At 52.7% G+C, this 21552-nt stretch overlaps 1 protein-coding gene across 2 annotated transcripts; it reads right to left on the bottom strand.

Annotated features, from left to right (window-relative positions):
- Positions 1–848: 848 nt before the first annotated feature.
- Positions 849–17163, bottom strand: LOC141998437 (uncharacterized). Of its 2 annotated transcripts, XM_074971268.1 has the most exons (6): positions 14848–15019; positions 13687–13851; positions 12084–13382; positions 11950–12033; positions 10791–10801; positions 849–3650 (listed from the first exon to the last, which is right to left on the bottom strand). In XM_074971268.1, exons 1-6 carry the CDS (start codon positions 14972–14974, stop codon positions 2085–2087), a joined length of 3252 nt encoding a protein of 1083 aa, XP_074827369.1. In that variant the 5' UTR covers positions 14975–15019; the 3' UTR covers positions 849–2084. The 2 variants fall into 2 exon arrangements, with proteins under 2 accessions (XP_074827369.1, XP_074827368.1); XM_074971267.1 differs by lacking the exon at positions 849–3650 and adding an exon at positions 16980–17163 and having other exon boundaries at positions 10340–13382; positions 13687–13854; positions 14848–14974.
- Between the last annotated feature and the right edge of the window lie 4389 nt (positions 17164–21552).

The raw sequence follows: 21552 nt of genomic DNA, 5'->3' as shown, positions 1-21552 counted from the left end.
ACAATGAAATGACATTTACATGAAGGGCAGACAAAGCCAGCAGGCAAACCAGTGTGGAAGACGCCACTTCCCACTCTCATGGGAGATGGAAGCCGCAACTGCAGAAAAACTTCCTGTCTCCTGAAGCGAAGTCATTGAACTCTGGAAGCAATAAGGACAGATAAGATTATTTCATGGAAGTTACAGATTCCATGACAGAGACCTCCACGAGATTTTCCATTTCAGAGGCGGAGGGTCCCCTGGAGCTCTCAGCCGCAGTGGGGCACCTGGAGCTGTCAGCCACCCCGCAGCAGGGAGGATTGGGCTCTCATCACCCCCCCCCAAAAAAAAAACCCTTGAGCTTCAGTCATCACCCCATAAGCCTCCCCCCATTACTTTTAGTAAAAGTCACAGACAGGTTTCTGTGATTTTTTGTTTATTGCTCGTGACCTGTCCATGAGTTTTACTAAAAATAGCCATGACAAAATGTGAACCTTAGGTATAACCAGGATGCAAAGCCAGCTTGGCATCCATTACTGGGCCGATACCACTGGGCTGAGCTCCTGTACATCTGAGAAAAGTGGAACTTTCCAGCCAAGGGGGTCCAAAGTCCCCAGTCACTGAATGTAGGCAAGACACATGCTGAGACCAAGAGATGGCCTCACTGAAGATAAATGTAGTCACTAGAAAGCACATTTTGTTTGTAACCTCCCTGGCCCTTTCACTCTTACCAGACACCCCTTAACCCTATGGTCAATGGGAATAAACTTATTTTTAGTTTTAAAACAAACCATCTCAGTGCTGCAGATCACAGTGAAGTGCAAGTCGTCAGCTAACCTAACAGGGTGGGGCTCTGCGCTGTCTCTTTAAGAGAGCAGCAAAGTTACTAAAGTTCGGTGAGTGCTACGCTTAGGAGGATCTGACACTACAGGGCAGCCGGTTTTGGGGAGACTCAGGTTTGGGGGGTGAGTTGGGGTGACTCTGGAGTTACCAGCCCCCAGGGACACTCCCCCTGCAGGGAACAGTTCCAGGTCAACTGGGGAGCCCAGCCCATGGGCTGGTGGAAGATGGGGGATGGGGACAGGTGTGTAGAGTGAAGGTGAGGCCTGGCCCAAATGTCCTTCTCCTCATCTCCATGGCAGGGGGATCCTGTCTGGGAGGGGAAGGGAGAAGGGAGAACTTCTCTAGCCGCTCCCTCTGCCTGGCTGGAGTTTCTCTCTCTCCCTTCCCCCACCAGCTCAGCAACCAGGGCTGCAGCAGGGAGGAGGGGCTGATGGGGGCTTCTCCTCCTCTGCTTGGGGTTTGCTTAGACCAGGCAGACCCAGAGGGTCACTGACCAGTGCTGCTTGGCTGCTGCTGGATCCTCACCCCAGCGATGGGCAGCTGGAACCTTGGGAGCCAAACACCCCGGATGTGTGTGGGAACGAGGAAATGGGTTTGTCACCATGGCCGGCCCCAGTCAGGCCCTGAGAGAATTTCCCCCATGTGTGGAGGAGTCTCCCATGTCCAATGTGGTGGTAGCTCCACTTGGAGCATTTTCCATGCTAAAGGAAGCAAATCAGGGTCTGTCTACACAGCAACTAGGCACCTGCTGCGGCTGGACTGTGCCAGCCCACTCGGGCTCATGGGGCTCTTTCATTGCTATATAGATTTCCAGGCTTATTCTGGAGCCTCCTCTATAGGACCTGTGAGGTGGGAGGGTCCCAGAGCCCAGGCTCCAGCCCATGCCCCAAAGTTCAATAGGAATGAACCAGCCCTGCAGCCCCAGCCCCACAAGCCTGAGTCGGCTGTCATGGGTCAGCTGCAGGTTTTTCTTTGCTGTGCAGACAGACCCTGAGAGGTCTCTACCCTGAGTGGGTTTGCTGATGCTTTATACTCCCCGGAGCACCAGATGAAGCTTCCCCCACATTCAAAGTCTCTCTCTTGTGAGGACTCGTCAATATATGATAATGGGTGAGCTCTGACTGAATCTTTCCCACAGTCAAGGTATTTCTAAGAGCTTTCCCCCGTGTGGAGCCGCTGATGTTTCAGTGAGCGTTGAGCTGTTCTTGAAGCTTTTCCCGCAGTCCAAGCCTTTTCGGGTTTCCTCTCTTTTGTGGATCATCTCACGTGAAATCAGGTTTGATCTCCACATCAAACTTTTCCCTGTAGTTGAGGCATTTGTGAGGTTTGTCTCCAGTATGGATTTTCTGATGTCTGGTATGGGTTGATCTCTGAGTGAAACTTTTCCCACAGTCGAGGCATTTGTGGGGTTTATCTCCAGTATGGATTTTGTGATGTCTGGTAAGAGTTGATCTCTGAGTGAAACTTTTCCCACAGTCGAGGCATTTGTAGATTCTCTCTCCTGTGTGGATTCTCTGATGTTTAAGAAGGTCTGAGCTGTCACGGAAGCTTTTCCCACAATCCAAGCATTTATGGGGTTTCTCTCTTTTGTGTATCATATCATGTGAAATCAGGTTTGAACTCTGAATGAAACTTTTTCCACAATCCAACCATTTATGGGGTTTCTCTCTTTTGTGGATCATTTCATGTGAAATCAGGTTTGATCGCTGAATGAAACTTTCCCCACAGTCCAAGCATTTATAGAGTTTCTTTCCTGAGTGGATTTTCTGGTGCGTAGTAAGAGCTGATCTCTGAATGAAACTTTTCCCACAGTCGAGGCATTTGTGGGGTTTATCTCCAGTATGGATTTTCTGATGTCTGGTAAGAGTTGATCTCTGAGTGAAACTTTTCCCACAGTCGAGGCATTTGTAGATTCTCTCTCCCGTGTGGATTCTCTGATGTTTAAGAAGGTCTGAGCTGTCACGGAAGCTTTTCCCACAATCCAAGCATTTATGCGGTTTCTCTCCTTTGTGGATCATCTCATGTGAAATCAGGTTTGATCGCTGAGTGAAACTTTCCCCACAGTCCAAGCATTCATAGAGTTTCTCTCCTGTGTGGATTTTCTGGTGTGTAGTAAGGGCTGATCTCTGAATGAAACTTTTCCCACAGTCGAGGCATTTGTGGGGTTTATCTCCAGTATGGATTTTTTGATGTCTGGTAAGAGTTGATCTCTGAGTGAAACTTTTCCCACAGTCGAGGCATTTGTAGATTCTCTCTCCCGTGTGGATTCTCTGATGTTTAAGAAGGTCTGAGCTGTCACGGAAGCTTTTCCCACAATCCAAGCATTTATGGGGTTTCTCTCCTTTGTGGATCATCTCATGTGAAATCAGGTTTGATCGCTGAGTGAAACTTTCCCCACAGTCCAAGCATTTACAGAGTTTCTCTCCTGTGTGGATTTTCTGGTGTGTAGCAAGGGCAGATCTCCGAATGAAGCTTTTCCCACAGTCTAAGCACTTGTGGGGTTTCTCTCCTGTGTGGATTTTCTCATGTGAACTAAGGGTTGATCTGTGGGTGAAACTTTTCCCACAGTTGAGGCATTTGTGAGGTTTATCTCCAGTGTGGATTCTCTGATGTCTCAGAAGGATGGATCTCTGAGCGAAACTGTTCCCACAGTTGAGACACTTATAGAGTCTCTCTCCTGTGTGCACTCTCTGATGTGTAATAAGGTGTGAGCTCTGACTGAAGCTTTTCCCACAGTCCAGGCATTTATAAGGTCTCTCTCCTGTGTGGATTCTCTGATGAGTGATAAGGTTCGATTTCTGATTGAAGCTTTTCCCACAGTTGACACACTTATAGGGTTTCTCTTCCTTGGGATTTGTCTGAGGGGCTGTGTTTTTCCTGGGGTCCTTGGATCCTACCCCATATTCAACGGATTCATCCTCTTTCTTCACTGGGTGGTTTCCCCGCTGCCTCTCTGATCTCTGCTGGCTCCTCCAAGCTTCTCCCTGTTCCAAGGTTTGGGAAAAATTCCCTTCAGCTCCTCTCAAAAAGTTCCCCTGCAGTTCCACTTGCTCGGGATCTTCCTGTTGTGGATTCTTCCCCTTGTTCTCACTCATCATCGTCTCATCAACTGCTAGGGGAGAGAGAGAATCCGGACAGGAGTCATTCCCTGTGGCGGGGAGAAAGGATAGAACGGGGAAGAGCACAGAGGGAAAAACACTACACAGTAACTGTAGGGGAGATGGAGAAATTGGATTCTGCCTCCACAACCCATCTACACACTGCCAGGCAAGAAAAGTCAGGGAGGAAACTCCATACAGCTAAAGGATGGGTGGGAAGCCATAGGTGATCTCTGCCGTGATGATACCATACTGGCTGGCTACAGCCTGACTGGGTGAAGTGAAACACACCGCAGGGAGCTGGCTAACAGCCCACCTTTGGGAGTCCCAGCTTTTTCATTCACTTGCCAGATGGTTTGTGAGTCAGTTTCACCAATTCCTCACCTGTGCGGCTGCCTCTTGGGATCTCCGATTCCTCAGAGGTCTGAATATCCGGGACCCATGGCTCTTCCCCTTGTTCCAGCCGGGTGATCAGGTCAGGTTTGAGAATGGGAAATCCTGCTCAGGGAGAGAAATCAGGAAGATGAGGGTGTATTTCGAGTATTGATAGTGTATTTTTCACAAAGAACATCCCTGAATATTAACCTGCCCCGTGCTGAGCTGGGGGATTGTGGAATCCAAAAGAATGGGAACATGGTTGATGTAATTACGCAGATGTGGAATGTTAACAAATTGGGACATGGCCTCTGAGCCCCCAGGGAGAGGCAGATGTCTGTCGGGGAGGAGCTGTCACAGCATCGATGGGGGTTTCCAGGATCTGTGCACTCTGGGGGACTTGCTGATTCAGACACAGTTATGACGTTAAACCCCTGCCTAGTTCTAAACCTCTAGAGCCCTCTGGCCGCAGCCAGTTCCAGCTATGGGGGATCATAGGGGATGGTGAGTGTAAAATAAGAGACACAAGGTGGGTGACATAACACTCCTCAACACTCCAAACCCAAAGTATCTTTTCTTGGGCCAACTCCTGTGGGTGAACATAAGAACAGCCTCTCTGGGTCAGACCAAAGGTCCATCTTGCCCAGTATCCTGTCTACCAACAGTGGCCAATGCCAGCTGCTTCAGAGGGAATTAACAGAATAGGTGATCATTAAATGATCCAAAACAATAAAAAACAAGCTTCAAAAGCTTCTCTCTTTCATCAACCAAATTTGGTCCAATCAAAGGTACTGCCTTCCCCACTTTGTGTCTGTCTATCATGGGACGAACAGGCCCACACCAACAGTACAAACAAGTGAGAAATAATACACACAGGACAATACCCTGCTTCTGCCCCTTTGAAAACTGGATGGATGGGGTGAATTAGCGTGTCCATTAGGTTTATGATTCCCCGATCCCATTGGAGGTGGCATGAAGATGAAAGTCTCTCTTACACTAGATCTATGGACTTTGGGATCCACTTGCCTCTAACCTAACTGAGCAGAGAACAACTGACCAGTTTCATACATGCAGACCTCCCAGCTTGTAATAATTAAGGGCACAGGAATCCCTTACCCAGTGAGGTCACCATCTCGTAGTTCTCCTGCATGACGTCCCTGTAGAGGGCTCTCTGAGCAGGGTCCAGCAGAGCCCTCTGCCCCTGGGTGAAATACACAGCCACCTCCTCGAAGGTCACCGGCATCTGAAACATCAGTTCCCGCATTCAGCACCTGCTGCCCCAGTCGCAATCCCACTAGTCAGGGGGAGAAGGCCCAGAGAAGCAGAATCCCACCCTCACCCTGCTCAGAGCAGCCAGGAGGCTTCAGGGGGTGGGAGAAGGTGAGAGCTGCTTGTTCCCCCAGCACACGGAGCAGGGCAGAGTCTTCTCATTTCCCACTCGCCTGCCAGCCACAGGCTGATATGGGAAGCAGAGCTCTGAGCCGGGGGCAGGGACAGGAATCCTGACAGCTTCCCTTCGTATTTCACAGCAGCCTCTGGCCAGTGGGGTCAGGCTCCAGCACTGGGAGTCTGGTCACTTTTCCCAGCCCTGCCCAGGGGGGTGTTTCCTGGTTCAGAAATGGGGGAATGTTCCCCCCTGACCATGGGCCTGTTCAGAAAATCAGGCCCAGGTTGAACATTTCCCAGCAGGTTTATCACATCCTCGCCCCTCCCTGCCTCACCCTGTGTCTTTCCTGCCCCTCCTCCTCTACAGCAACCCCCCCTGCAGCTCCCTGAAAATCCCCTACCTGAGCTGGCTCCATCACAGCCATTTCCCTTCCCTGTCCCCTGGAAGACAGGTCGATCTGGAGCGAAACGTGAACGTGATTCTTCAGCCTGTCAGGGCGAGAGGGGCGACGATGGGGGGAGGTTTCAGAAGGGGCTTGAGTCCATTTCACACCCCGATTCCCCCCTGGCTCTCTTCCTGCAGACAGACTGGTCCCACAGGATCCAGCTCAGGATTTGGTGAGGGCAGAGCTCGGGGCTCCCCCTGGGGCTGGTTCCAGCCACCGGAGAAAGTCCCCTCCTGGGCTGGGCACAGAGGGGGATTAATGAAGGTCTCTCCCCAGAACTGACCCCACTGGGGGAGCAGCAGCTGCTCAGTCTGGACTCCCAGATCACAATGGAGGAGGCAGCAGCATCTGCCCCAGGAAGCTCAACTCCAGGGCTCTAATATCAGGAGCAGACAGAGACATACCAGCCTCCTCCTCTCCCTTAGCAATAGCCAGAGCCCTCTAGTTTGGTGACAACACCTGATGAATGAGCTGCCCTGGACTCCCCCAGCAGCCACCAGGGACATCTGATCTCATCGGCCCAACTGGACTCACCCCCTGCCAGAGCCAGCAGTGACTCCGGTCTGACACCGGTGTGGCTGAGATCTGAATCCATGGCACGGGGAAGCTGCCGTTGTCCCTCTCACCACCGCTCTCCCTTTTCACTGGCCTCTCTCTCCCTTCCCCAGCCAGCCTCCTCTTGCTCTCCCATTCCCCCTCCGGCCTCCCCAGTCCCCTCTCCCCACATCGCCCCCTTTTCCTTCACTAGATCCCACCACCCAGATTTCCCTCTATTCCAGCCCTGTGTCCTGTGGGCTCCACAATTCTCCCCCATACAGTGATCCCCCTGCGTTGCCCCATTCTCCATGCAGCGCCCCCCCTGCCCCCTCCCGCCCCCTGCCCGCTCACACATCCCTTCCCACATATAAATCCCCTCCTGTCCTCCCACCTCCAGTCCCTCTTCAGCCCCCTCCCGGCTCCCTCCCACGTGTGGCTGTCCCAGCCCCTGGCTCCCCCCGCCCCGCACACACCGGGAGCTGGCGCCAGCTTTCCCGGGCCCGGGGCAGGGAATCGCAGCCAGCTCCGCGGGGAGCCGCTTGGGGCCAAACCCGCCCCCTGCAGCCCGGGGGTGCCGGGGGGGGGGGCGAGTCTCTCTTACCTTCCCTCCGAGCGGGGCCCCCCTGGGGCAGGGGCCGGGCCAGGAACGGGGCCCTGGCCGGGCTGGGGGCTCTGCCCTGGGAGAGGCTCCCGGGGAGCAGCGGGCAGGGCCCGGCTGGAGGTTCCCCTCTCCCGGCTGCAGCCCGGGCTCCGGGCTCCCAGCACCAGCCGCCGGGGCTCGGGGATCTCGCTAGGAGCCAGAGTCCCCGCAGCGGCAACGAAATCCGAATCCGATTCACTTGCTGGCTCGCAGACAGCTCCTCCTGGGTCCTAGCGACAAGCGGATTCCACCGCCCTGCAGCCCCCCCGCCGCCACAGACCCTGCCTCTTGGGGGCCCCACCTCCCCTTGGCTCCCGCAGCTTCTCTCCGCATCAAGGAGGCATCGTGCACAGAGGCCAATGAGGCTGTGGGAGGACAGACAGGAGACCCAGATCCTGGGGGCGGGGGGTTCTGTGGGGACTGGCCATTGTTCCAGAGTGTCCCCAAGCCCACGCCGCTTCCCGCAGCTCCCATTGGCCGGGAACGGCGAACCACGGCCACTGGGAACTGCAAGTGGCTGTACCTGCAGAACAAAGTGTCTCGCGGCCCACCAGGGGCTTACCCAGAACAAGCCACAAACCAAGTTTGGGAACCACTGATCTACAGGAACACAGAGGTGATGGGGGTCCTGGTCCTAGAGAGACAGTCCAGAGCTAAGAAGAAGTCTGGTGGCACCTTAGAGACTAACAGATTTATTTGGGCATAAGCTTTCGTGGGTAAAACACTTCTTCAGATGCAGTCCAGACCTAGAGCTGCAGGCAACACGTTTCTCGATGACACTGACTCTGTCTGTGATCCACTCTGGTAACAGACTGGCAAAGGGAGCAGCTGATCAGAGCTGGTCTCTTCTCTCCACACCAGGCTCACTGGCTACCAGCCCTGGGCCAGAGATACCAGCTCGGGTCATGGAGGTTTCAGAGCTTTGCCACCAGGTTCCTGGAGTTATTTGTAGGGCTGGATTAACACAACTCTAGGTTCTAGGCCAAACCTTCTCATGTCTGCCCCCCCCCCCTCCGACCAAGGATCCCTTCTGCTCCTCTCTCGGCTGGCTCCCCCATGTGGGCACTGACTGCAGCTCCCTCTAACTCACCTGCATATCACCAGCAAACTCCAGCAGGTCTGGTTCAGGGACTGGTGCTCTGCCTACTCTTGCCCTGGTGCACGGGGATCACAGCACAACTCACTCCATTTCGACCCTGGCCCCCACCAGGTGCCGACAGCACTCACTCGAGTTTGCCCTGGTGCCCCCTCTTCTGAAATGGGGGCTGGCCTGGGACATTCCAGAGTGGGCAGTGGGGCAGCCAGCACTGCTCCTTCTCCCCAAGGAGCAGGCTCCTGTGCGACCCCCAACACACACACAGGAATAGGGTTTTAGGTACCTGCCTATATGGCCTGTCCCTTAATCCAGCCCTGACTGCACTGGATCCCTCCAGGGTTGGGGGTCTGGAGGGGAGGGGAGTGGGGGGAGTTGGTTCAGTAGCTGATGTATCCAGAGGTGGGAAAGAGAGACAGAGGAGTCTGCTCTCAATCTGTCTCTGTTTTTTGTCCTGGGTCACAAGCTCCATTGGGATCTGGGAGCTTGGACTGAGCAGCTGCTGTTCCCCCAACAGGGTCTGTGCTGGGAAGAGATCTTCATCAAAGCCCCCTCTGTGCCCAGCCAGGGTGGGACATTCACTAGGCCAGACCAGAGCAAGAGACTGACTCTGCAGTCTGGGGGTTGGGGCACTGTCTGGGAGGGCCCCGTCCCCTTTCCCAAGGACTCTGCAATGAAATCCAAAGTAAAACAGGAAATGGGGGAAGCCTGACATTGGGAGACCCCATGGTGAGAGCACTGCCCTGAGAGCTGTGGGTATCCCCTGAACCTGGGTCTCCTACATCAGGTTGGCTGCTCTGACTCCTGGGCCAAGAGTTTACAGGAGGAATCACCCCATGCTCCCTTCTGCTGGTGTTTCTGGGTGGCATTTGACATTATTCTCACAAAAGCACAAGCATCTGGGCCCCAACACTCCAGCAGAGGGGTTCCCAGTGGTGCATTTGCAGGCAGAGAAAGGTGCTGGGAGGCTGCTCAGAGCACCCAGGGCTGGGATTCACACGGCTTCCACCAGCCTCTGGTGCGAGGGACTCATCTGTGCCAGCTGAGTGTTAGCCCCCTACCATTGGGTGTTAGCCCCTACCAGCCTCAGCCACTGGAATGCTCTCCCCTGGGCTACACCAGCCCTGCCTTTGCCCTGCAGGGTGACAACAGCTCCCAGCCCGAGTCCCTTCAAAGTGTGCCCCTGGGGTATCCAGCCCCTATCCCTGGATACCCACAGAAATCCCTGATCTGCAGCTCCCCAAGAACCAGTGCACCTCTCCAACCCTGAGAGCACCCCAATGCCAGAGGCTCCCTGGGAGCTGGCAGTGAGTTTCAGCTGCCTTGACCAGCCCAACTCACTGGGGCCATGATCAGTACCTAAAAGTTGTCACTGGAAACTAACAACTCACTGATCAGCCAGATTCTGGCCTGATATACCTACTGGCAACACATGAAGCATTAGAAACACCTGCTGCAAGATGTTCTTAAAATGTGTTGTCAGGCAAGGCTTACATCACCTCTCTCCCCCAGGCAAAGGAATGTGGTTCTTCCCCCTGCTTGCGTGTGTCTGCAATGTAAATGGAGCGAGGACAATGAAATGACATTTACATGAAGGGCAGACAAAGCCAGCAGGCAAACCAGTGTGGAAGACGCCACTTCCCACTCTCATGGGAGATGGAAGCCGCAACTGCAGAAAAACTTCCTGTCTCCTGAAGCGAAGTCATTGAACTCTGGAAGCAATAAGGACAGATAAGATTATTTCATGGAAGTTACAGATTCCATGACAGAGACCTCCACGAGATTTTCCATTTCAGAGGCGGAGGGTCCCCTGGAGCTCTCAGCCGCAGTGGGGCACCTGGAGCTGTCAGCCACCCCGCAGCAGGGAGGATTGGGCTCTCATCACCCCCCCCCCAAAAAAAAAACCCTTGAGCTTCAGTCATCACCCCATAAGCCTCCCCCCATTACTTTTAGTAAAAGTCACAGACAGGTTTCTGTGATTTTTTGTTTATTGCTCGTGACCTGTCCATGAGTTTTACTAAAAATAGCCATGACAAAATGTGAACCTTAGGTATAACCAGGATGCAAAGTCAGCTTGGCATCCATTACTGGGCAGATACCACTGGGCCAAGCTCCTGTACATCTGAGAAAAGTGGAACTTTCCAGCCAAGGGGGTCGAAAGTCCCCAGACACTGAATGTAGGCAAGACACCTGCTGAGACCAAGACACGGCCTCACTGAAGATAAATGTAGTCACTAGAAAGCACATTTTGTTTGTAACCTCCCTGGCCTTTTCACTCTTACCAGACACCCCTTAACCCTATGGTCAATGGGAATAAACTTATTTTTAGTTTTAAAACAAACCATCTCAGTGCTGCAGATCACAGTGAAGTGCAAGTCGTCAGCTAACCTAACAGGGTGGGGCTCTGCGCTGGCTCTTTAAGAGAGCAGCAAAGTTACTAAAGTTCTGTGAGTGCTACGCTCAGGAGGATCTGACACTACAGGGCAGCCGGTTTTGGGGAGACTCAGGTTTGGGGGGTGAGTTGGGGTGACTCTGGAGTTACCAGCCCCCAGGGACACTCCCCCTGCAGGGAACAGTTCCAGGTCAACTGGGGAGCCCAGCCCACGGGCTGGTGGAAGATGGGGGATGGGGACAGGTGTGTAGAGTGAAGGTGGGGCCTGGCCCAAATGTCCTTCTCCTCATCTCCATGGCAGGGGGATCCTGTCTGGGAGGGGAAGGGAGAAGGGAGAACTTCTCTAGCCGCTCCCTCTGCCTGGCTGGAGTTTCTCTCTCTCCCTTCCCCCACCAGCTCAGCAACCAGGGCTGCAGGAGGGAGGAGGGGCTGATGGGGGCTTCTCCTCCTCTGCTTGGGGTTTGCTTAGACCAGGCAGACCCAGAGGGTCACTGACCAGTGCTGCTTGGCTGCTGCTGGATCCTCACCCCAGCGATGGGCAGCTGGAACCTTGGGAGCCAAACACCCCGGATGTGTGTGGGAACGAGGAAATGGGTTTGTCACCATGGCCGGCCCCAGTCAGGCCCTGAGAGAATTTCCCCCATGTGTGGAGGAGTCTCCCATGTCCAATGTGGTGGTAGCTCCACTTGGAGCATTTTCCATGCTAAAGGAAGCAAATCAGGGTCTGTCTACACAGCAACTAGGCACCTGCTGCGGCTGGACTGTGCCAGCCCACTTGGGCTCATGGGGCTCTTTCATTGCTATATAGATTTCCAGGCTTATTCTGGAGCCTCCTCTATAGGACCTGTGAGGTGGGAGGGTCCCAGAGCCCAGGCTCCAGCCCATGCCCCAAAGTTCAATAGGAATGAACCAGCCCTGCAGCCCCAGCCTCAGGAGCCTGAGTCGGCTGTCATGGGTCAGCTGCAGGTTTTTCTTTGCTGTGCAGACAGACCCTGAGAGGTCTCTACCCTGAGTGGGTTTGCTGATGCTTTATACTCCCCGGAGCACCAGATGAAGCTTCCCCCACATTCAAAGTCTCTCTCTTGTGAGGACTCGTCAATATATGATAATGGGTGAGCTCTGACTGAATTTTTTCCTGAAGTGAAGGTATTCCTAAGAGCTCTCTCTTGTGTGGAGTCTCCGATGTTTAGCAAGCTTTGAGCTGTTCTTGAAGCTTTTCCCACAGTCCAAGCATTTACGGGTGTCTTCTCTCTTCTGCATCGTCTCATATAACCCTCAGGAAACTTTTCCCCACAGTCGAGGCGTTTGTGGGGTTTATCTCCAGTATGGATTTTCTGATGTCTGGTAAGGGTTGATCTGTGAGTGAAACTTTTCCCACAGTCGAGGCATTTGTAGATTTTCTCTCCTGTGTGGATTCTCTGATGTTTAAGAAGGTCTGAGCTGTGACGGAAGCCTTTCCTGCACTCCAAGCATTTATGGGGTTTCTCTCCTTTGTGGATCATCTCATGTGAAATCAGGTTTGATCGCTGAGTGAAACTTTTCCCACAGTCCAAGCATTTATAGAGTTTCTCTCCTGTGTGGATTTTCTGGTGTGTAGTAAGGGCTGATCGCTGAATGAAGCTTTTCCCACAGTCCAAGCACTTGTGGGGTTTCTCTCCTGTGTGAGTTTTCTCATGTGAAGTAAGGGTTGATCTGTGGGAGAAACTTTTCCCACAGTCGAGGCATTTGTGAGGTTTATCTCCAGTGTGGATTCTCTGATGTCTCAGAAGGATGGATCTCTGAGCGAAACTGTTCCCACAGTTGAGACACTTATAGGGTCTCTCTCCTGTGTGCACTCTCTGATGCGTAATAAGGTGTGAGCTCTGACTGAAGCTTTTCCCACAGTCCAGGCATTTATAAGGTCTCTCTCCCGTGTGGATTCTCCCATGTTTAATAAGCTGTGAGCTGTCACTAAAGGTTTTCCCACAGTCCAAGCATTTATGGGGTTTCTCTCCAGTGTGGGTTCTCTGATGTGTAGTCAGGGCTGATATCAAATTGAATCTTTTCCCACACTCTAGGCATTTATAAGGTCTCTCTCCAGTGTGGATTCTCCCATGTTTCATTAGGGATGAGCTCTTGGTAAAACTTTTCCCACACTCATCGCATTTATACGGTCTCTCACCTGTGTGTTTTCTCTGATGTATAATGAGGGATGATCTCTGGTTGAAGCTTTTCCCACAGTCCAAGCACTTATGGGTTTTTTCGCCTGTGTGGATTCTCTGATGAGTGATAAGGTTTGATTTCTGACTGAAGTTTTTCCCACAGTTGAGACATTTATAGGGTGTCTCTTCCTTGGGATTTGTCTGTGAGGCTGTGGTTTCCTTGGGATTTTTGCATCCTACCCCACATTCAATGGATTTATCCTCTTTCTTCATTGGGTGGTTTCCCCGCTGCCTCTCTGATCTCTGTCGACTTCTCCAAGCTTTTCCCTGTTCCAAGGATTGGGAAAAATTCCCTTCCGCTCCTCTCAGAAAGTTCCCCTGCAGTTCCACTTGCTCGGGATCTTCCTGTTGTGGATTCTTCTTCTTGTTCTCACTCATCATCATCTCATCACCTGTTGGGAGAGAGAGAGAATCCGGACAGGAGTCATTCCCTGTGCCAGGGAGAAAGGACAGAACAGGGAGCAGCAAAGTGGGGAAAACACAACACAGTAACTGATGGGGAGACGGAAAAATTGGATTCTGCCTCCATCTCCTACCCAAACCCTCTTAGGGAAGAAAAGTTGAGGAGGAAACTTCATACAGCTAAAGGATGGGTGGGAAGCCATGGTGATATCTGCCATGATGATACCATACCAGCTGGCTACAGCCTGACTGGGTGGGGTGAGACACACCTCGAGGAGATCGGTAGCAGCCCACCTTTGGGAGTTTCAGCTTTTTCATTCACTCTCCAGATGGTTTGTGTGTCAGCTTCACAAATTCCTCTTGGGACCTCCGATTCCTCCGGAGCCTGGAGATCCGGGACCCAGGGCTCTTCCCCTTGTTCAAGCCGGGCGATCAGGTCAGGTTTCGGAATGGGAAATCCTGCTGGGGGGGGAGGGGGGAGAGACGGAGGGAAATCAGGAAGATGAAGGTGCATGGAGTATTGAGAGAGTATTTGTCACAAACAACATTCCCTGAGTTTAACCTGCCCTGTGCTGAGCTGGGAGATTGTGGAATCCAAAAGGACGGGAACATGGTCAATGTAATTACGCAGATGTGGAATCTTAACAAATTGGGACATGGCCTTTGAGCCCCCAGGGAGAGGCAGATGTCTGTTGGGGGAGGAGCTGTCACAGCATCGCTGGGGGTTTCCAGGATCTGTGCACTCTGGGGGACTTGCTGATGAGGACACAGCTCTGGTGTTAAACCCCTACCTAGTTCTAAACCTCCATAAGTTCCAGAGCCCTCCACAGGACTGTAGCCAGTCCCAGGAATGCAAGATCACAAGGATGGAGAGTGTAAAATAAGAGACACAAGGTGGGTGACGTAATATCTTTTCTTGGGCCAACTCCTGTGGGTGAACATAAGAACAGCCATACTGGGTCAGACCAATGGTCCATCTAGCCCAGTATCCTGTCTTCCAACAGTGGCCAATGCCAGCTGCTTCAGAGGGAATGAACAGAATAGGTGATCATTAAATGATCCAAAACAATAAAAAACAAGCTTCAAAAGCTTCTCTCTTTCACCAACCAAATTTGGTCCAATCAAAGGTACTGCCTTCCCCACCTTGAGTCTGTCTATCATGGGATGAACAGGGCCACACCAACTGCACAAACAAGTGAGAAATAATACACACAAGACAATACGGGGCTTCTTCCCCTTTAAAAGCTGGATGGATGGGGTGAATTAGCGTGTCCATTAGGTTTATGATTCCCAGATCCCACTGGAGGTGGCATGGAGATGAAAGTCTCTCTCACACTAGATGTATGGACTCTGGGATCTATTTGCCTCTAATCTAACTGAGCAGGGAAGAACTGAACAGATTCATACACGCAGACCTCCCAGCTTGTAATAATTAAGGGCACAGGAATCCCTTACCCAGCGAGGTCACCATCTCGTAGTTCTCCTGCATGATGTCCCTATAGAGGGCTCTCTGAGCAGGGTCCAGCAGAGCCCCCTGCCCCTGGGTGAAATACACAGCCACCTCCTCGAAGGTCACCGGCATCTGAAACAACAAGAGTCCCCCACTCAGCACCTGCTGCTCCTGCCACAATCCCACTATTCATTGGGGGTGGGGGTGGGGAAGAAAGTCAATAAAGAGAAAGCTCTGCGAGGGCCAGAGTATGACAATCCAACAGCCATTTCTCTTCCCTGTCCCCTGGAAGACGGGACGATCTGGAGTGAAACATGGACGTGATTCTTCAGCCTGTCGCGATGAGAGGGGCAATGGAGAGGTTTCAGAAGGGGCTTGAGTCTATTTCACACCCTGCTTCCCCCTGGCTCTCTCCCTGCAGACAGACTGGTCCTGCAGGCTCCAGCTCAGGATTTGGTGAGGGCAGAGCTCGGGGCTTCCACCGCGGCTGGTTCCAGCCACCGGAGAAAGTCCCCACCTGGGCTGGGCACAGAAGGGGATTAATGAAGGTCTCTCCCCAGAACAGATCCCACTGGGGGAGCACCAGCTGCTCAGTCTGGACTTGAGTTCATTTTGCACCCCGGTTCCCCCCAGCCTCTCTCCCTGCAGACAGACACTCTAGACTTTGCCACGGTGGGAATATACTCAGGTCATGTCCACACTACATGCGCTACAGGCAGACTGCTACAGCTCTGTAATGTGGAGAGTGCCCTCAGCAATGAAAGGGGTTTGTGCATCTGTGTGGATAAACCACCTCTCCAACTGGCTGTAGCTCGTTCAATGGAAGAATTATCCCATCTATTAAGCTGCGTCCATAACGTAGGTCAGGTTTAAAACAAACAAAAGGAAGTGTTTCTTCACACAACGCATAGTCACCCTGTGGAACTCTTTGCCAGAGGATGTTATGGAGACCAAGACCATAACAGGGTTCAAAAAAGAACTAGATAAGTTCATGGAGGACAGGTCCATCAACTGCTATTAGCTAGCATGGGCAGGGATGGTGTCCCTAGCCTATGTTTGCCAGAAGCTGGGAATGAGCAACAGGGGATGGATCACTTGATGATCACCTGTTCTGTTCATTCCCTCTGGGGCACCTGGCATTGGCCACTGTTGGAAGACAGGACACTGGGCTAGATGGACCTTTGGTCTGACCCAGTAGGGCCATTCTTATGCTCAGGTCAACCTAGCTGGCTCAGGGCTTAAAACTCTTCCTAGCCCTGAGTTAGGCAGTAGATGGATCTGATTGTTAACTGTAGACCAGGCCTTACAACACAGACCCGGCCTCTCCTTGCAAGCTAAACCCACCAACACTTCTAAATCCTCCCAGCAACAGAGCTGTCACAGTTCAGGGCAACTGCTCCTGTATTTACACTCGGTGATCCATCAAGGGCACCCACTGGGCAGCGCCCCAGCTATCGTCTCTTGTGAATGGAGTCCCAGGTCTCTCTGCCTTCTGACCAGGGTATTTCTAGGCTGTTCCCTGAGTGTGTAAGGAGGCCTGCTTTACTCCTCGGCTCTGACATGGTACCGAGTAATTCCCCCAGGGATAATTTTCCACACAGCTCTTCCTAGGTTTATTTCACTCTGATGGTAAAAGCACTACAGGAAAAAACCCAAACATATTCAACACAATAAAAGAACCTAGATGCAGGGTAATAACTTCTCAGAAACCATCCCCGCTCTGCCATAGGAGCTCGGGCAGGAGCAGGCCTTCCAAAGTTTCAAAGCCCCACCATGGCATTTCCCTGGGATTTCAGGTTCATCACACTCTTCGCTCAGAATGAGAACCCCTGACTCTGGCCAAGCCTGTACAAGAGTGAGCTTACAGCCGTACCGATGCAGCTGCGCCACTGTAAGCTCGCTCGTGTAGCCGCTCTATGCCCCCTCCCAAGCTCTCCCCCAGTGACACCCCTCCTGCCCCCTCTTCAGCCCCCTCCCGGCTCCTACCCCCCTTCTGTGCCCCCGGTACACACCGGGAGCTGGCGCCAGCTTTCCCGGGCCCGGGGCAGGGAATCGCAGCCAGCTCCGCGTGGAGCAGCCCGGGGCCAAACCCGCCCCCTGCAGCCCGGGGGTGACGGGGGGGGCGGGTCTCTCTTACCTTCCCTCCGAGCGGGGCCCCCCGGGGGCAGGGGCCGGGCCGGGAAGGGGCCCTGGCCGGGCTGGGGGCTCTGCCCTGGGAGAGGCTCCCGGGGAGCAGCGGGAAGGGCCCGGCTGGAGGTTCCCCTCTCCCGGCTGCAGCCCGGGCTCCGGGCTCCCAGCACCAGCCGCCGGGGCTCGGGGATCTCGCCGGGAGCCTGGGAGCCGGAGTCCCCGCAGCGGCTGCGAGTCACTTCCTGCGGCGGGGCCTGAGCCCCGCGATCCTCCCCCCAGAGCCGCCCCCCAGCCGCTCCTGGGTCCTAGCGATCAACCACCGCGCCGCAGGCCCCTGCCCCTGCCCCAGACCCTGCCCCCTGGGGGCCCACTTCCCCTGGGCTCCTGCAGCTTCTCTCAGCCCTATGCAGGCGTCCTGCCTAGAAGCCACAGGATCAATAGGAGGACAGAAAGGCCACGATCCTGGGGAGGGGGGATTTTTATGAAGATTGTGGATTGTTTCAGAGAGTCCCCAACAAGGAGTACCCAGGCGTGATAGGGTCCTGGTCCTAGAGAGACAGCCCACATCAGACACATTTCCTAGTGACATTGACTCCATGTGTGATTCTCTCTGGTGAAAGATTGGACCAGGGAGCAGTTGGTCAGCGCTGGCATCTTGTCTCCATATCATGCTCCCTGGCTACTAGCCCTGGGCTGGTGCTACAAGGTTTAGCCTGATCGATCAATCCTATATTAATGATACTGAAGTTATCACTTTGAGGTTTGATAGGTTCTTGTCCCAAGATCAGGCCCAGTAGCATTAAAATTACTGTTCGATCAGTTGGGAATCCCGATGTGCACGGTTGCAACACTCACACTTTAGGAACCCTTCTGTCTTTGTACCAGTTTATTAATACTGTACATTTAGATAAGTCACAAACATTCCAACACAGTAAGGTAGACAGAGATAACACAGACTGTCCATCTGTCCATCCACATACACCGTCCCTTGCAGAACAACCTGAAATGTTAGCCATCATCTTCCTCATCACCATCACCTTCCTTATGATCACCCATGGCCATCAACCTGGCACCTCCCAAGGGCTACGGCTCCCTATCCTCCCGCATGCGGGCTGGGGTACGTTTAGAATGTGTTATGTTGACACTACTGTGTCTGATGCATATTGAGTGGGGGTTTCTCTCCTCTTTCTTATGTTGATTTCCTCACCCTACTAATGTTGGGGTGCCCTTCTCCTATAGGTTAGCATATTAATGATCTCAGCTTATTATCCTATACGTCAATCCGTTGCCATGGTCAGACATCTGCGGATGTTCCCATCCTAAGCTATCCCAAAGCTGGTGTTAGCTCACGTTCCTGTGGTTGGCTGGTGTTGTCATGGACAAACTTCCCCCTTAAACACTCTCTTCCCAGCTCCCCAAAACTGAGGGGGGGGGCATTGGGCCATTGATCTGTGCCAAAGGTCAGAGGCTTCAAGCCTTATGCTAACTGCTGAAACCAGTGATTTACAGGTAGGGCCCTACCAAATTCGTGGTCTATTTAGGTCAATTTCACAGTCACAGGATTAACAACATTGTAAATTTCATGATTTCAGCTATTTAAATCTGAAATTTCACCTGTTGTAACTGTAGGGGTCCTGACCCAAAAGGGGATTGTGGGGGGGTCACAAGGTTATTTAAGGGGGGTCATGGCATTGCCACCCTTACTTCTGCGCTGCTGTTGGCAGCAGTGCTGCCTTCAGAGCTGGGCAGCTGGAGAGTGGGGGCTGCTGGCCAGGAGCCCAGCTCTGAAGGCAGTGCAGAAGTAAGGGTGGCAATACCACGAGCCCCCTACAATAACCTTGCAACCGCTCCCCATGACCCCCTTTTGGACCGGGACCCCCAGTTTGAGAAACACTGGTCTCCCCCACGAACTCTGTACAGTATAGGGTAAAAGTACACAAAAGACCAGGTTTCATGGTCCGTGACGCGTTTTTCACGGCTGTGAATTTGGTAGGGCCCTACTTACAGGATACAGGCCTGGAGGTTCATTGCGTTACTGCTGAATAAAATAAATGCTAAAGCCAGTTCTCTGGGCTACAAAAGTCTGCTCCCCTAAGCCAGGTCATGGATTGTCAGTGCTGTGCCACCAGGTTGGTTCAGTTATTTGTAGGCCTAGACTAACCCCTCACACCCACCCCACCTCCAGGGCATCCCCACTGTCCCTCTCTGAGCCAGTACAACGTTACAAACTGCTGCAGGCACAATTTGCTGTGCAGAGCAATTCCTGACATCTTAGCTGGTCTCTTTTGCTGCTCTGTTGCAATTTGCTGCCTCTGCCTTTCCCCATCCTCTAACCCAGTGCTACTCAAAGTGGTGGTCCGCAGATCGGTGCCGGCCCGTGAGCCATCAGCTGCCAGTCTGCGCGCACATTGGAAAAAAAAATCGCCGGTCCCCCACATCAGATAGCTTGAGAAGCACTGCTCTAGTCAGTGCAGGGCTAGGAAGCTGTAATGGAGGGGGACCACGGTCTGTCATATTTTGCTCCCATTCGGGAATCTCTGTTAAATTTGGGCACACAAAAAAGAAAGGTATTTTTCCAATTTGGAGAAGCATTCTGTTGAGTTAAACCTCAGGGCTATTGTACATAAAACCTGGCATGAAGGCGGTCTTCTTCTTAGCATACACACAACATGCCTCGTGCACAGGTGGTACGTGAACCCCCCCTTCGGGGAGGCTAACCCACAGGCCCCTCCCCTTCCACCCACATCTCCCCCACAATGGCCAGAGCCCTGAGGCCTCCCCTCTGTGGTCAGAGGAGCCCCGCCCCACCTATCCCAGCCACCCGAGCCACTGGCCGGGCCCCGCACCACCGCGGGCCGCTGGCCTGACCCCTAGGCTGACCCGAGGCAGCCAGGATGGCTCCAGCCCCTGGCTGCTGGCGGGCCTGAGCTCCAGGTTGCCGGCTGGCACTGAGCCCCCACCAGCTTCAGGGAAGAGGGAGAGGAAGGCGGGGCCTCAGGGTGGAACATGGTGGGGCCACGGCCTGGGTTAGGGGAGGCTTAGCCTGCCCTGGCCTTTGATACCTATGGCCATGGGTGGCACGTGAGCAGGATTCATCATTGAATTTGGTCCGCTAGTTGGATCATTAGCTTCCCCGGCCCGGGCTGGGTACTAACGCAGACTGAGACGCGTACGCTGATCCATGCCCCCATGAAGGTGGTGGGATTTCTTTCTTAGTCTCTTTCCACTGTCGATCAGGCCATACAGTTTCTAGAGTGAACAGACTTCTAATGCCCACAAAAAATAATGTAAAGCATTGAGAACAGGATTTGGAATACTTATGAATCCCTTGTAAACACAAATGATTGGTGAAATATCTAGCATTGTTCCTCATACAGACTGCCCCCCCCCCATCTCTGTTGCTCATATCAAACAAGTTGTCAACACCAAATTCTGTACTTTGGCACAGGCATGTGTCATTTCAGAGACATCATTTTCCCAGCCCTTTTCCTCACTGCTACAAACTGAAGTACCCTGTCCAGGCTGTTTTTACTTCAGAAAAGCTCCCACATCTTAGTTACCCCCAATGTAAAACAAAACAAAAGGAATCATCTTTAGCAGTGAGGAAAAGGCCCAAGGGCTAGATTCAAAAAGGACAATGTCCCTCTGCCATATACATTGGTCAAACTGGACAGTCTCTACGTAAAAGAATAAATGGACACAAATCAGACGTCAAGAATTATAACAGTCAAAAACCAGTCGGAGTACACTTCAATCTCTCTGGTCACTCGATTACAGACCTAAAAGTGGCAATTCTTCAACAAAAAATCTTCAGAAACAGACTCCAACGAGAGACTGCTGAATTGGAATTAATTTGCAAACTGGATACAATTAACTTAGGCTTGAATAGAGACTGGGAGTGGATGGGTCATTACACAAAGTAAAACTATTTCCCCATGTTTATTCCTCCCCCCACCTCCCACTGTTCCTCAGACATTCTTGTCAACTGCTGGAAATGGCCCACCTTGATTATCACTACAAAAGGTTCCCCCCCCATCCCCCACCGCTCTCCTGCTGGTAATAGCTCATCTTAAGTGATCACTCTGGTTAGTGTGTATGGTAACACCCATTGTTTCATGTTCTGTGTGTACATAAATCTCCCCACTGTATTTTCCACTGAATGCATCCGATGAAGTGAGCTGTAGCTCACGAAAGCTTATGCTCAAATAAATTTGTTAGTCTCTAAGGTGCCACAAGTCCTCCTACACAGACTCACAGGGCTGCTACTCTGAAAACACTCAGGGCAATTCTATGCCGCAAAATTAAGGCAACCTACATTACATTGATGTACAGCCGCCGCAGTAACTGAATCGGTTTTACACGTCCACAGTATGCTCCCTGTGTCGGCGTTGCGCGTCCTCACCAGGAGCACCTGCACCGATCCAACTGCCAGTGTGGGGCATTGTGGGATGCTTTCTGAAAGGCGGCAACAGTCAATGTAAGCAACGCAGTGTCTATGCTGATCCTGTGTTGACCTAAGCGCTACGCCTCTCACAGAGGTGGAGTTATTAAGTCAGTGTAGCGGGCGGGTTACATCGGTG

Source organism: Natator depressus, chromosome 14 (assembly GCF_965152275.1).
Source record: "Natator depressus isolate rNatDep1 chromosome 14, rNatDep2.hap1, whole genome shotgun sequence".
Taxonomy (NCBI): domain Eukaryota; kingdom Metazoa; phylum Chordata; order Testudines; family Cheloniidae; genus Natator; species Natator depressus.
The sequence above is the reverse complement of the archived record's forward strand: the minus strand, read 5'-3'. Positions and strand labels throughout refer to the sequence as shown.

Excerpts from the sequence above, each read along its gene's own strand:
- LOC141998437 (XM_074971268.1), bottom strand. The coding sequence starts at position 14,974 with ATGCCGGTGACCTTCGAGGAGGTGGCTGTGTATTTCACCCAGGGGCAG. Across the intron at positions 13,383-13,686 it reads AAAAGCTGAAACTCCCAAAG|GTGATGAGATGATGATGAGT; the intron begins GTGGGCTGCTAC and ends CTCTCCCAACAG. Across the intron at positions 12,034-12,083 it reads ACCCCACAAACGCCTCGACT|ACACCCGTAAATGCTTGGAC; the intron begins GTGGGGAAAAGT and ends AGAAGAGAGAAG.